Below are 13,134 nucleotides of genomic sequence, written 5' to 3'. Positions count from 1 at the left end.
TATAAGCATTAGTAACAAAAACAATGTAACTACCATTTGAATTATTTGATTTTATTTTAATAATAGACCAAACAAACCATTTAACCAGCACCTCAATTAACCAATGTTGATACCATCAATGGGTACAATTAGGTCCACAATGGAAACTATGAACAACACCCTTATGAACATGTTTGCAGTGGTTAACTGACAAAATTCAGTACTGAGGCTGAGTAAGTTACAATATTTACATTTTATTTCAGTTGTGGTTTGAGTAAACATTCGTCAGTACAGGTGTATTTCATTAACATTTATGCAAAGGTCAATTAATACATGACTTTCTCAGTTACTTTGATAATATTACTTGTGGTTTTTTAACACCAACCAATGCAATAAATAATGCTAGTTAATGCAACCTTAATGTAAAGGTTTAGTCTATAATAACAGAGTTATACATACGACAGAGTATATAAATAGTGTTAGTTTGACATTATAACCCTCATATGACTCCAGCAGTACACTGAGCCTCAAAGTCAGTTAACACTTGAATCATACTAACTTGACAAAATTGACAAAAGCAGTCTTTCTGATAGCTGATGATACTTGAATTGTTTTTATTAACATTTACAGTATGTAGGTTTATGTCATTGTCTTTATAAAAAGCCCCTAGGAAAAGTCGCAAAACATTTTCACAATTAAGTCAAAGTCATCTTGGATTACTTCAATGAGACATTCAACATGACCTGGACGAAAACCTTCAAAAACAAACTGCATAAGGATTGTTTCACAATCATGAGTCCATGCTCAAGTGAATGAAACTGTGTTTCCACTTCAATCCTGAACTTGTGTTGCTGTTTGTGTGGCGTTTTATATGATCTCCCTGTCCATGTAGGTTTCCTTATGGTTATCCAGTTTCCTACCACTGTCCAAAAACCTGCAGGTAGGTGGATTGACTATGCTAAATTGCCCAGATCCACTGTGACCCTAGCCTGGATAATGTGGTTACTAACCTTCCATTCAATAGCCCAACACCAGAGCCACCACATCTAATCTTGGAGAACTTGCCAAGTTCTTTTGTAAAATTTGACTATCCCCAAACTCAGTCACACTTTATCTGAAAAGTGGTTTATTACTTAATAACCTCCTTTCTTTAAAGTCATATAAACATTTATCTGTAGCATCTGTATGCGTTCTACATTTCTCTGTAGAATTTTTAGACATTCGGATATTGTCAATTGACAACTGGATATGGCATTTTCTATTGATACAATAATGCAGTATGTATAAAATAACCATTTAAGAGGCCATCTAGAAAACAATTTAGGCTGCTTAAGACTTTTGCTCATTCAGTAATTTATGTTAGTATATCCCCATCTGCACCAATCTATCTACCTGTGAGTGTCTTCACTGCACATGTGTGTCTTTTCAGCTGGAGCAAATGCTGACTCTGCAGTCGGGAGAGTCAGACCAGGAGAGTGTGTATGGCACAGAGCAGCAGAGGCTGCGGGAGGAGAGCCGAGCATACAGGCTCAAACTGCAGGCTTACCAGGACAGCCAGCAGAAACAGGCCCAGCTGGTCCATAAACTTCAGGCCAAGGTCCATCAAGCACTACTAATCTTCATCCTTACTCTACATCTTCAGCAAATACATCCTCACTGCATATTAAGTTATTTGGAACGAAATTCTGTACACTGTTGTGTTTATTATTACTGTGTGGTTGTTACACTGCAGGTGCTTCAGTATAAAAAGAGATCTGGAGATCTGGAGCAGCAGGTGCTGGAGAAAACATCAGAATTGGAAAAGCTGCGTCTCACAGTATGACATGTTAAAGCGCCTACTTTTTCCTCCAGCTGCACCTTTCACTTTTGTTGCACAGTCCAATTTGTTCTGGTGTATTTTCTATGAACTTGTATGTTTTTGTGTGTTTATATGTAGCTGCAGTCTCACTTGGACTCCTCAGCCCAGCAACTCCAGCGCTCAGAGCAGGAGCACAGCCTGGACACGCAGAGCAAACTAACCCTGCTGGAGGAGGAGCGACAGAGGTGAGCATTTACACAAAACATCAGCTGTAAAATATTAGAGACAAGAAAGGAATAGGTAGACATAGAGACAGAGAGAGAGAGAGAGAGAGAGAATAGGCAAACAAGAAAGAAAGCAATTGGGACTTTGGGGCAGCAGCACAGTTGTACATTCAAGAAAGTAAGAACAAGAAAAGATCGCCTAAAGTATTGTTTGATTCCTCTTTATCGTTAAAAATGCTGGGGGGGAATGGGGGGTGGTCATGAGTGCTTTAGAGGAATATAAGGAGAGCCGAATTGCTCTTATTCCTCTGTGAGTACATGCAAGAAGTATTAACGTTAGGAAAAAATATTCAATATCCAATTTGTCAGGCTCAGTTAGTGGGGCCCTGTTCTCCTTCTCTCCTGCCAGTGTGCATTAACAGCACTTCCCAGAGCCGACCTTTATAGGGAGGTGATTTACTGTGGCGCTTACCTTTAATTGAAGCAGTTATGGCTTGCCTGCCTGCCAGGCATTCGTTCCTTTTACTGCCCTACTCACAGTGCCATTGTCAAAACCCGCAGCTCTGAGGCTTAGCAAAACCAGTCCTCATTTCACTCAGAATGTGTGGGGTAAAGCAACTGGGACTGAACTCTTATTCACTGTAGCTTTTCACAAGTCAAATTCATTGGCTGTAGCAGGATTAGTATTTACATTTATATTTACATTTATGACATTTGACATTTGGTAAGTTATATTGTTGGTGTGAAGTCCTGCTGAGTCATTAATTTGGTTGAACGCTATTGCAACATTTAGTTGTCCAACTTGAGCAACTCAAACATCTTATTGAAGGCAGGGCTCACACAGATGCTTGAAAGTCTTAAAATGCTTGATTTCAGGGTTTGGCTAATTTTCAATAAATGGCCTGGCTATTAAATTAGCTAAAAAACTTACAGGCTGTGGTGGTTACCGTTAGGGCCAAACACACAAACATATTGCAGGTTCTGCAAGAAAGAAATAGATGTCTAGGTATTTATAACATTTACCAAATTAGCCCACAAAGGCATTATAACACTTGAAAGGAGTGCAGTAAAATTACATAAGATACAAACTGACAGTTAGGATAGAATACACTTACGAGTTAGGATTGTTTTAAGAATTTCAGAACAAGGACCTAACATCATTCAACTTCCTATAGCTACAGCAAAAATGTAGCTAATGGCCTTTCCTTAAACTCTTCAATTTATGCTAAAGCCTCTTGATGTACAGTTCCCTCCAAAAGTATTGGAACAGCAAGGCCATTTTTTTGGTTTGTTTTTGCTATACACCGAAAAAATTTTCGATCAAAAGATGAATATGAAACGAAATATCAGAATTTCAGCTTTAATTTCCTGATATTGACATCTAGATGTGTTAAACAACTCAGAACATAGCACCTTCGGTGGCACCCAATTTTTAGATGTGCAAAAGTATTCTTAACAGATAATCTTAAGGTAAACTAAAGTAAATAGCACTTAATATTCAGTTGCCGGTGACTCACTGATATCACCAAATTATTACATTTTCCAGGCTTGTGCTGCTGCCTCTTTCAGTTGTTGTTTGGGGGTTTCTCCCTTCAGTCTCCTCTTCAGAAGGTGAAATACATGCTCAATTTGGTTAAGGTCTGATGATTGACTTGGCCAGTCTAAACCCTTCCACTTTTTCCATTGATAAAGTCCTTTGTTGTGTTGGCAGTCTGCTTTAGTCCATTGTCTTGCTGCATGACGAAGTTCATCCCAATTAGATTGTATGCATTTCTTTGTAAATTGGCAGACAGAATGTTTCTGTAAACTTCTGAATACATTCTGAGGGGACTGTATATCAAGCTTAAATGATCTGTATTATACTGGAAAATTTCAGACTATCGACTTTGAAAGTAATGGGAAAAGTGTTTGGATTTTACTTTAGAAAAGCTGTACAAATCCTGTCAAGGACATAATGGAGGCAGCTGGAACTGAACCCATGATTTTTGGATCCCAAACCACATTCTTTGACTCCTGAACCTACATATTGCTATGATGCTAATCACAGAAGCACTGCTCAGAATCACAACAGATTAGCAAGAGTACTTATCCACAATCTGCAATGTATCTCCATTGCTTTGATTCTTTCTTTCTCTAAATCTTTCATCATTATCTTCTTCGTTTACTTGCTACTTTGCTGGCAGTGAACGCTGTTTGGAGCTGGGTGTAGACTACCATGGATGATGTAAACACTGCTGTAAATGACGTGACAAGCAAATCTGCTGGCAATTATACCCAAGTTTGACATGGACTTTATAAAACTGTCATACGCGTTCCCCTCTGTAAGCATGGCTGGCAGCGCTAAATGTTAGGCAGACCTTTACGAGCTTATAAATGTAGGAGTCATATAGAGGGTGGTGTGAAGCTGGAGTTGATGGCTGAGACTTTAGCAGGTGGCAGAGCCAGGCTGGCAGAGATTTCCTCATTCTGAAACTCTATTTGTACCACAGGTGCTCCAGTCTGACCAAAGTGAACGCCCTGCTCCGAGAACAACTGGACCAGGCCAATGAAGCCAACTATGCCCTTACAGAGAGCCTCCATAATGCCCAAGAAGAGGCCGAGCAAAGAGAAACACAACTGAAAAGGGAACAGGAGGTGAGAGTGAGATGGAGAGAGGAAGGAAAGATCTGCTTTATATGCTTTTTAATCAGTTCCACAGTTCAAGGAAAATCTTTCCTCAATCCAACCTAATGAAACTCAACTCTGGAACTTGTGGAATTCCTGCCTGGTCCCTGTTTTGTCAGTCTGGACACTGTTTTAAATCATTGTTGTGATTTTCTCAGCTGTTGTTTCCTGTGAAAACATTCCAGTCATTTGGAAAAAATAAAGAGAGCAAGAATTCATTGCAGTGAGCAAACATCTGGCAACATTAATGTTGTATTCAGCCACATACAGTCAGGAAGAGCGCATTTTACTATACACGTGTGTGCTTTTGGGTCAGTGGGTGGGTGTGTAAATGTACATGTGCATAGGGCATGGGAGAATGAGAGAGTAGTGTGAAATAAGTGTGTATTCCTCAGCATTTACATGCTTGTACGTTTGTGTGTGCAAGTATGTGCGTGTACATTCATTCATTTAAATATAACACACAACACAGTATATTGGTATGAGGCTGTCATGGAATAGCAACTTAAACATTTAAACACAACATGTTGTTTGGGCCTTCAGTACTAAATCTGCTGACCATATAATGATTCCTCAACAAACCTATTCACTGTTCCCCTACACCAAACCCCAAACCATCTATAATTCCTTGCATCTCTCCCCTTAGATGACTGCCTCCCGGCTGAGCCGTGAGCAGGCGCGTGGTCGAGCTCTCTGGCGCCAGGCTGCTTCACTGAGGAGCACCTTTACCCAGCTCAGGGCTTTTGCTGACAGGTAAGTGTATGGCATGCTGCCAGAACTGCGCTGTTCCTACATTTCAAGCCCTATCCCCTCCCCGACCCAGCCCATGATCAAAGCTGAGTAGGTCACTGGGGTCACCCAGCTCAATGGGTCCTCGTGGGAAAAGTGATGCTTGGCGTGCCCCATGGTTTAATGCTGGGCTATCCATCAGAGCCGGATGAGGACTTGGCCTGTGTTGTGTGTAAATGCTGTGATCATTGTTGAGTAATTTGCCATAATAAGGATTACTCAACACATGGCCAAGAATGTTCAAGGCCTTTACTCAGACACGACACTGTTCAAAGAGCTCGGTCCCTGGTCACGAGATGGAGCCTAATAACTTCGACCATCTGGCTCCCTTCAGCTATAAACATGATTTCCTGAGAGTGCACTGAACCCAAAAGCTGGACACACGCTATCTTTAGTCACTTAAGAATTTGTGATTGCTCTGTCCCAATACTCTAATGTGTGACTTTGTGTATCTGTGGTTACAGGAGTCTTTCTGACATGCGTGGGGAGTATGCATTAGTGAGCCGAAGGCTACATGCAGCCTGCTTGAATCTGGAGGCTGCTGTAAGTGAGCAGAATGCCTCTACTGGCCTGGAGGTCTCAGCCCTGGAGAGGCAGCTGAGAGATAAACTGAGAGAAGCCATGCAGCTCCAGGCCGGTTTCAATGTAGAGAAAATGGAGTTCAACTCTAGGTCTGTGTGACAATTGGTTAACCATCATGGTCATACATATTTCACTTACATGATTTGTAGGTGAGGTTTTGGTAAATACCACAGGAACATGCATTTTAGGTATAGGTTTTCACTACACTCAATACATCCTAATCACAATATATGTTCACTACAAAGGGTATAACATAACGGAACATATATAGTACATTTGCATTAGTGAAGTATTTATACACCTCAGATGTAACTATAGTCTTAAGACTTTATTAATGCATGATAAGAAATAAAACCAGCGAGTTATCTGAAATACCTGTGTCTATCTAGACACCATGAGGAAAAAAATCTAATTGTATCATTGTTTTTAACCCTATAATTTCCAGCTAAACATGAACATGGAAATTGGGCTATTACTACAGTTCTTGCAGACAATGAACACATTAAACATGAGTATATATTTTTTAATAAAACAACTAAAAAAAAATGTGTAATTTGTATTTCCCAGAAATTCTCAGGCCTTCTCTAGGTCCTTCAGTGGTAAATACATGTTAGTTGAATGTTGAAATAATTGTGAAGAAGTATCAAATATTTCACAAGGGTTACCTGACCAACAGTTGAATATTGAATCATTGATTAAATGTCCACAGAGATATAAACATAACTATGATACAATGGTAGCCTATGGTTATGTAAGGAGGGGAAGGGGATGACTGGATGGTTAACTAAATGCAGTGGAAGAGCGTTTGTTCATATACATATACAAAGCCTCTTTTATTTTAAAAACACTTTTAAAAAACTGTGGTAGAAGCTGCTACTTTTAGTCATCAGATGAGTAATGTCTTGTTCACACTGAACTGTGATGATCTTGTTTATGATCATTTAATATTATTTTCTGGACTAGGTCCATAGGTTTGACAGAACCTTTGGGACCTTTAATATATTTAAACATTGCATCTTTCTCTCATTGATATTCATTTAAATCGTCACAGCAGTGATGGTTGTACAATGAAGAAAGCAGATTTTACACTCCATGCTCTATGACCCTTTTGCTGATTGTAATTGCGAGCGGGGCTGGCTGTGGGGTGGGGAATGAATGAGAATCAGATGAGAACCCTAAGGGGATGAATAAATGCTCGTTTACTTAATGTAACTGAGAAACCATCTGCACTATTTTGAAGTGTGTCAATTGAGCTTTGCATGTACCCAGGTTTGTAATATGATGCATTATTATTATTGGGCATTTGATTTACTGTATGTGTCCAAACCTACTGGTACTGGTGATCTTAGTACTCTGGTAGCACTGGTAGTACTGGTAGTCTTTAGTGCCTGACTTGTTATAGCTGACTAATCCGAACAACAAAACAAAGATTGTGTGCATTTTGTAGAGTTGTGTGAATTTGTAATTCTGCTATTTCTCAATGTGCAAGTAGTAAAGTGCTAAATGTTTGTCAGTCTCAGTGTGTACATGTACATGTGTACATTTGCCAACATTTATAAATGTCTTTTTAGGGTCCAGGGACTGGAGGACACAGTGCAGCATCTAAGAGGTCAAAACAGTGAGAAAGAAAGCAGCCTGGCAGCATTGCAGAGCAGTCTGGACAGGACGGTGAGACTCTACAGGGATTTTTTTTTTATAGGGGTAGAAGGTTCTGGCAAAGAGAGGATGTATAGTGTTCAACCCATACTCCTGGAAACTTCTTCTATGACTCTTGTTTGTGAAAAGATTCTTGGATTCTTGAATCTATCAGTTCAAAATATCCCAAAATATTTGATTTATTCAAAGTACCTCAGTTTTTTTCTCTCACATCTCACTCACTCAATCTCTTACCTGATTGCGGAATGAAAATAATTTTCTTTTGCCATGTGTGAATGACCTCCAAAGACCTAAGAAAAAAATTAAATAAATAAATTTTATACATTTAAAAATAAGTAAATAAAGCCATAATTAATAGAAATAGATCAAATATATATATTAAATTATATAGGGGGCACAGTGGCTTAGTGGTTAGCACATTAGCACCTCTGGGGTTGGGGTTTCATTCCTTCCTCTTCCCTGTGTGCGTGCAGTTTGCATGTTCTCCCTGTAGTTCGGGGTTTCCTCCAAGTACTCCAGTTTCCTCCCCCAGTCCAAAGACATGCACTGTAGGCTGATTGGCATAATTTTTTTCCCCACATTTTAGAATAATAATAAAGTCATCTAAACTCTGGAATAACACAAATGGGACTATGGGAATTATGTTGTGATTTAAAAAATCCCAAATAAATGAAAATAATTTAATATTTTAGCATCTTCAAAGTAGATACCCTTTTTGCCTATAATTTCCAGAATTACAGTGCATCCGGAAAGTATTCACAGCACTTCACTTTTTCCACATTTTTTTATGTTACAGCCTTATTCCAAAATGGATTCAATTCATTATTTTCCTCAAAATTCTACAAACAATATCCCATAATGACAACAAGAAAGAAGTTTGTTTGAAATCTTTGCAAATTTATAAAAATAAAAAACAAAAAAAGCACATGTACATAAATATTCATAGCCTTTACCATGACACTTAAAATTGAGTCATCAATTAAAAAAAACATAAAATTTTTAAAAATAAATAAATTTTTAGTTTTGTAATGAAAGAAATGAATATTTCGGCACAATTATTTATTTGTCTACAACACCGATTTCAAACATTTACTCATATACCTAGGGTTAGGGTTAACTCATGTAAGGTTTTTAAGATCATGAGAAACATTTCAGTCAAGTGTTAAGGGGCAAAGTTAATTGCATTTATGATTTTCATTTAGACTCAGTCTTGGCTAGCCCTAGGGGCGGCTGTGGCTTGGGTGGTAGAGTGGGTTGTCCACTAATCGTAGGGCTGGCGGTTCAATTCCTGCCAACACAAAAAAGTGTTTTGGGCAAGACACTGAACCCCAAGTTGCTCCCGATGGCAAGTTAGCGCCTTGCATGGCAGCTCTGCTACCATTGGTGTGTGAGTGTGTGTGTGAATGGGTGAATGAGACACAGTGTAAAACGCTTTGGATAAAAGCGCTATATAAGTGTGCCATTTACCAGTTATCATTTACCCTGGTGTAGGACTTGACAATGGTGGTCTTGATTGCAGCCCTACAAGACATCATACTTTTTAATCCCTCTCTAGTTTATATAGTTACATTAATTGTTTTGGAATGTCCATGAAATAAGTTAGTTCCCTGTTCGCACATTCTCTGTTGATCATAGACATCACACAAGAATAACAATCCCTTACTTAAGTGGACATATTATGTATAAAAAAAAAAAAAAGAGAGAAAAGAAAATGAAGAACTAAATCTCACATGAAGCACAGCTCTTCTCTCTGTACTGAATAACTTCTTTAATTTAATTTTACTATTTTTTGTTTTGCTCATTCTACTTTAATATTTTGATGATGTTGTTATCATTAATAAATGTAATATTATTATTCATTCCTGCACAGGAACTGAGTCGGGCCGAGATCACAGCTGAGAGGGACACCTTACACAGTGAGGTTGGCAGTCTACAGCAGATCCTCTACAGCATCCACCAGGTTAAATACACAAGTGATATACGTGTTACTGCTTAGCTGATTTAGACAGAGTTGGTAGCTATATTTTCAAACATGTAGTTTTTCGAAAGTGAATGGACACCCAGAAAAAAATAGCTGAATTTTAAAAATCATTTAATTGTAACATTTACTATTGGTATTCAGCTGTGTTGTTTGACTTCACAGGCTGTAAGTGAGGACGGGGACAGTAGCAGCTCAGACAGTCCAGGAGAAGATAGTCTTTCCATCTCCTTTGTCCATCTCTCCTCTCCTCAGCGTGGTAGCACTCTGAAAGCTGTACGAAGGGCTTTGTCCAAACGGCAGACACAAATTCAGGTCAGCAAGACCTTTTTTATTGAAGGTTTTTCAGCTGATGACATACAGTGCATTCAGAAAGTATTCAGACCCCTTCATTTTTTCACATTTTGCATGTTGCAGCCGTATGCTAAATGCTTTAAATGTTGTTTTTTCCCACGTCAATCTACACTCCATACCCCATAATGACAAAGCAAAAACCAGATTTTTTTTAAAAATGAAATATCAAATTGACATCAGTATTCAGACCCTTTTCCTTTTTACATTTGACCATATAGTGTATATGTATGAAGTGAATATGAAATGATGTCACACACACAATTTGCATAAGTCTGATATGGGTCTCTACCAAGCTAATTTGCAATGTTGCAAATTGCAAGTACGCATTATAATACAAAACAGCATCGCCATATAACTTATAACAAGAAAAGTGTATATTATACCACAACAAATAATTTTCTTTATAATTATTAAGACAGCAAACCTTCTCCCCTATACTCATACAAACACAGGTTGGTAAATATTTTATGTGATTTAAAAAGTGGGACCAAATTTGATGATTGATTCCTTCTTGCATCCTTCATTCATTATTTTATTAAAAAGTGCTTAGCGATTGAGTAGCTGCTTTGTACTGAATGGAATAGATTATTGATTGCATTTCCACCACTGCAGGAATTACAGGAACGTCTGGAAGCTGCACTGGAGCAAGCTGCCACCCTGCGTGATCGGCTACAGGATAGAGAGGCTGAGCGGAGGCAGCTGGAGCAGAGAATCCAGCAGCTAGAGCAGGAGAACCATCGTGCAGAGAGGGCTGGTGAGGAGAGCGACAGAGATGCCCAAAGATATCGCAACTCACTGGGCATTATCTCCAGGTAGACACGTCCTTTGCATGTCTCCTAACTAAACTGTTCTTCTTTATGTATGTTTCTTTCATCTAGTTATGTGACTAATAACTAAAAGTCATCTTTCAGTTCCTCCTAAAGCATTACTTACATTATTTGGCTCAGTAATGCTGTTACTCCAATTATAAAGAACTAGAACTGAATAATTATAGCTTCATGATGGCTGTTTTAGCTATGTCATGCAGTGTCAGAAACCATAAGCAAGGTACTTTGAGATTACTTATTTACTTGAGGTGAGTTGAATGTGTGATGATGCAAATCTGGAGGCTATAATGTTGTATAATCCCCTACATTAGGTCCAGTGCAAAACTAAAGACCATCTGAAACCAAACATGTATTGGCTGTCTTGGTTACATTTTGTGTAAGACTGTTCCTTTATAACTTACAACTGGACTTAAAAATGATTGTGAAAGAGAGGAAGTAGTCTGTGTTATGAGCCAGCTGAAAGTTTGACTTCCTTGTTTGAGCTTTGGATGCCACTCTATGTAGATCAGCTGGCTTTGGGAGAGTTTCTGCAGGGAAGACAGTCCATCCCTCTCTTGATGCTGATCATCTAGCTTCAACTTCACATCTGGCCCTGGAAACATTAAAAAGTGGCATATGGTAGCTTTGAGACAGCCATCTGCACACATGTGACCTTATTATCAACTCTTTATTTCTATTTCTCCATCCCATTCCGTCTTTCTGTCGCTCCAGTGAGAGGGATGACTTGGAGAAGCAGCTCTCTACCCTGCAGCACCAGTTAAACTGTGATCAGGCAGAGTTGGAGCGTTTAAGGAGCTCTTCCGTAGATAACCAGAGGCAGAGAGAGCTCCTCCGGCAGCAGAGGGAGGACCTGGAGAGGCAGCTGGCTCGCGAGCGATCCGAAGCCGAGAGGGGGTACGTTGTTGCGCAAGTCTGGACCTCAACTTCCCCTGCGGCCTGTGTTTGTTTACAGGCAATATCACTAACACATGTCATCCTCGGAGGAGCCTTGTGCCAAGCCAGGATAGCATTGTTTACAGATGCCATTAAAGTCAAAGATATTTTATTGTACTAGTCCTCGGATTATGAACTTAATTTGTGACTTTTGGGATTTCTTGTTTAAAATGATAGCATGACAGGCCTCCTCAGGACCTATGCTTTGTAGAAAAACAAGAGTTGAAATGTTTACAAATTAGATGCTGTGTGACCTACAGGAAGGAATAGGCCGTGTTTACAGAAAACGTTTTGCTTGTGTGCGGAAGTGAACGCAAGTGTGTATGTGTGGATTTGTGTGAATGTTTGTCAGTGTTTGCCTACATTTTACATGTGGTTTGGCTCAGAGACTCCAACATCTTGTGCTGAATTGTGTTTCTAAGAATGCAGTCTGTGTGTGTGTGTGTGTGTGTGTGTGTGTGTGTGTGTGTGTGTGTGTGTGTGTGTGTGTGTGTTCTCTGTAGTCAGCGGACTATCGAACAGCTGGAGGCCAAGTACTCGGATGTGCGTAAAGAGCTGGTGACTGTAAAAGAAGCTCTGAGTCAGCTCACACTACAGAAAGATGTACTGGAAGATGAGAAGCGAAGCCTTGCACAGGCTCTGTCTAAGGTACCACACACACACACACACACACACACACACACACACACACACACACACACACACATACACACTATATTATACACACAAACCCTTAAATATATCTATATGCGTTCATAATAATGTGCAAACCTCTAAGCATATATATGGTGTACATGCACACCAAAACATGCCTACATCCCCCAAACACACTACTAATGACTCACCTAATGACTAACTCAAGTCCATTATTCTCACTGCCACATGTTCTTAGTTTATATCATAACTGTTCTCACCTGTATGAAATATACTCTTGCCAAAGTCATAAAACTGTGTTTATGCAGATTTAATGCATTATTTATCCACTGACTAAATAGCTTTTTTTCTGTCAGAAGTCCAGCTCCATTGCAGAATTACTGGAAGTTGTGTTTACTCTGACCCTGGATTGGCTATACAGCTCTACTTATTAGCAGCGTTTGATGTTTTCCCTGCAACAGTGCATTCTTGAGATCTTTCATCTCACAGTTAGCGAGCAGCCACTCATTCTCAGTGTTAGCCCATAAAACTCAGCTTTAAGGTAATGCGGGGTTAAAAGCCCCAGGAAACTTTATTGTAAAACATTATTGGTATTGTATGCAGGTGAGAACGATGTATATGAGTTGGTGGTAAGCAGAATACAGTCTAACAGAAAGTAAAGAGATAAAAATGCTTGGCTGGCAGAATATTAGAGGA

At 39.3% G+C, this 13,134-nt stretch overlaps 1 protein-coding gene across 1 annotated transcript in view; it reads left to right on the top strand.

Annotated features, from left to right (window-relative positions):
* Positions 1-13,134, top strand: part of crocc2 (ciliary rootlet coiled-coil, rootletin family member 2) — a 65,226-nt gene that overhangs the window by 20,429 nt on the left and 31,663 nt on the right. The window contains exons 4-15 of the mRNA XM_017480349.3: positions 1,409-1,576; positions 1,712-1,795; positions 1,916-2,022; positions 4,491-4,635; positions 5,312-5,418; positions 5,919-6,125; positions 7,608-7,704; positions 9,563-9,652; positions 9,836-9,985; positions 10,637-10,836; positions 11,563-11,745; positions 12,288-12,432. Of these exons, the coding sequence (XP_017335838.1) occupies positions 1,409-1,576; positions 1,712-1,795; positions 1,916-2,022; positions 4,491-4,635; positions 5,312-5,418; positions 5,919-6,125; positions 7,608-7,704; positions 9,563-9,652; positions 9,836-9,985; positions 10,637-10,836; positions 11,563-11,745; positions 12,288-12,432 (1,683 nt within the window). The remainder of the gene's footprint in view (positions 1-1,408; positions 1,577-1,711; positions 1,796-1,915; positions 2,023-4,490; positions 4,636-5,311; positions 5,419-5,918; positions 6,126-7,607; positions 7,705-9,562; positions 9,653-9,835; positions 9,986-10,636; positions 10,837-11,562; positions 11,746-12,287; positions 12,433-13,134) is intronic.

The sequence above is a fragment of the Ictalurus punctatus genome, chromosome 11, assembly GCF_001660625.3.
Source record: "Ictalurus punctatus breed USDA103 chromosome 11, Coco_2.0, whole genome shotgun sequence".
NCBI lineage: Eukaryota > Metazoa > Chordata > Actinopteri > Siluriformes > Ictaluridae > Ictalurus > Ictalurus punctatus.
Note: the sequence above shows the minus strand (reverse complement) of the source record. Positions and strands in the feature narration are given on the sequence as shown.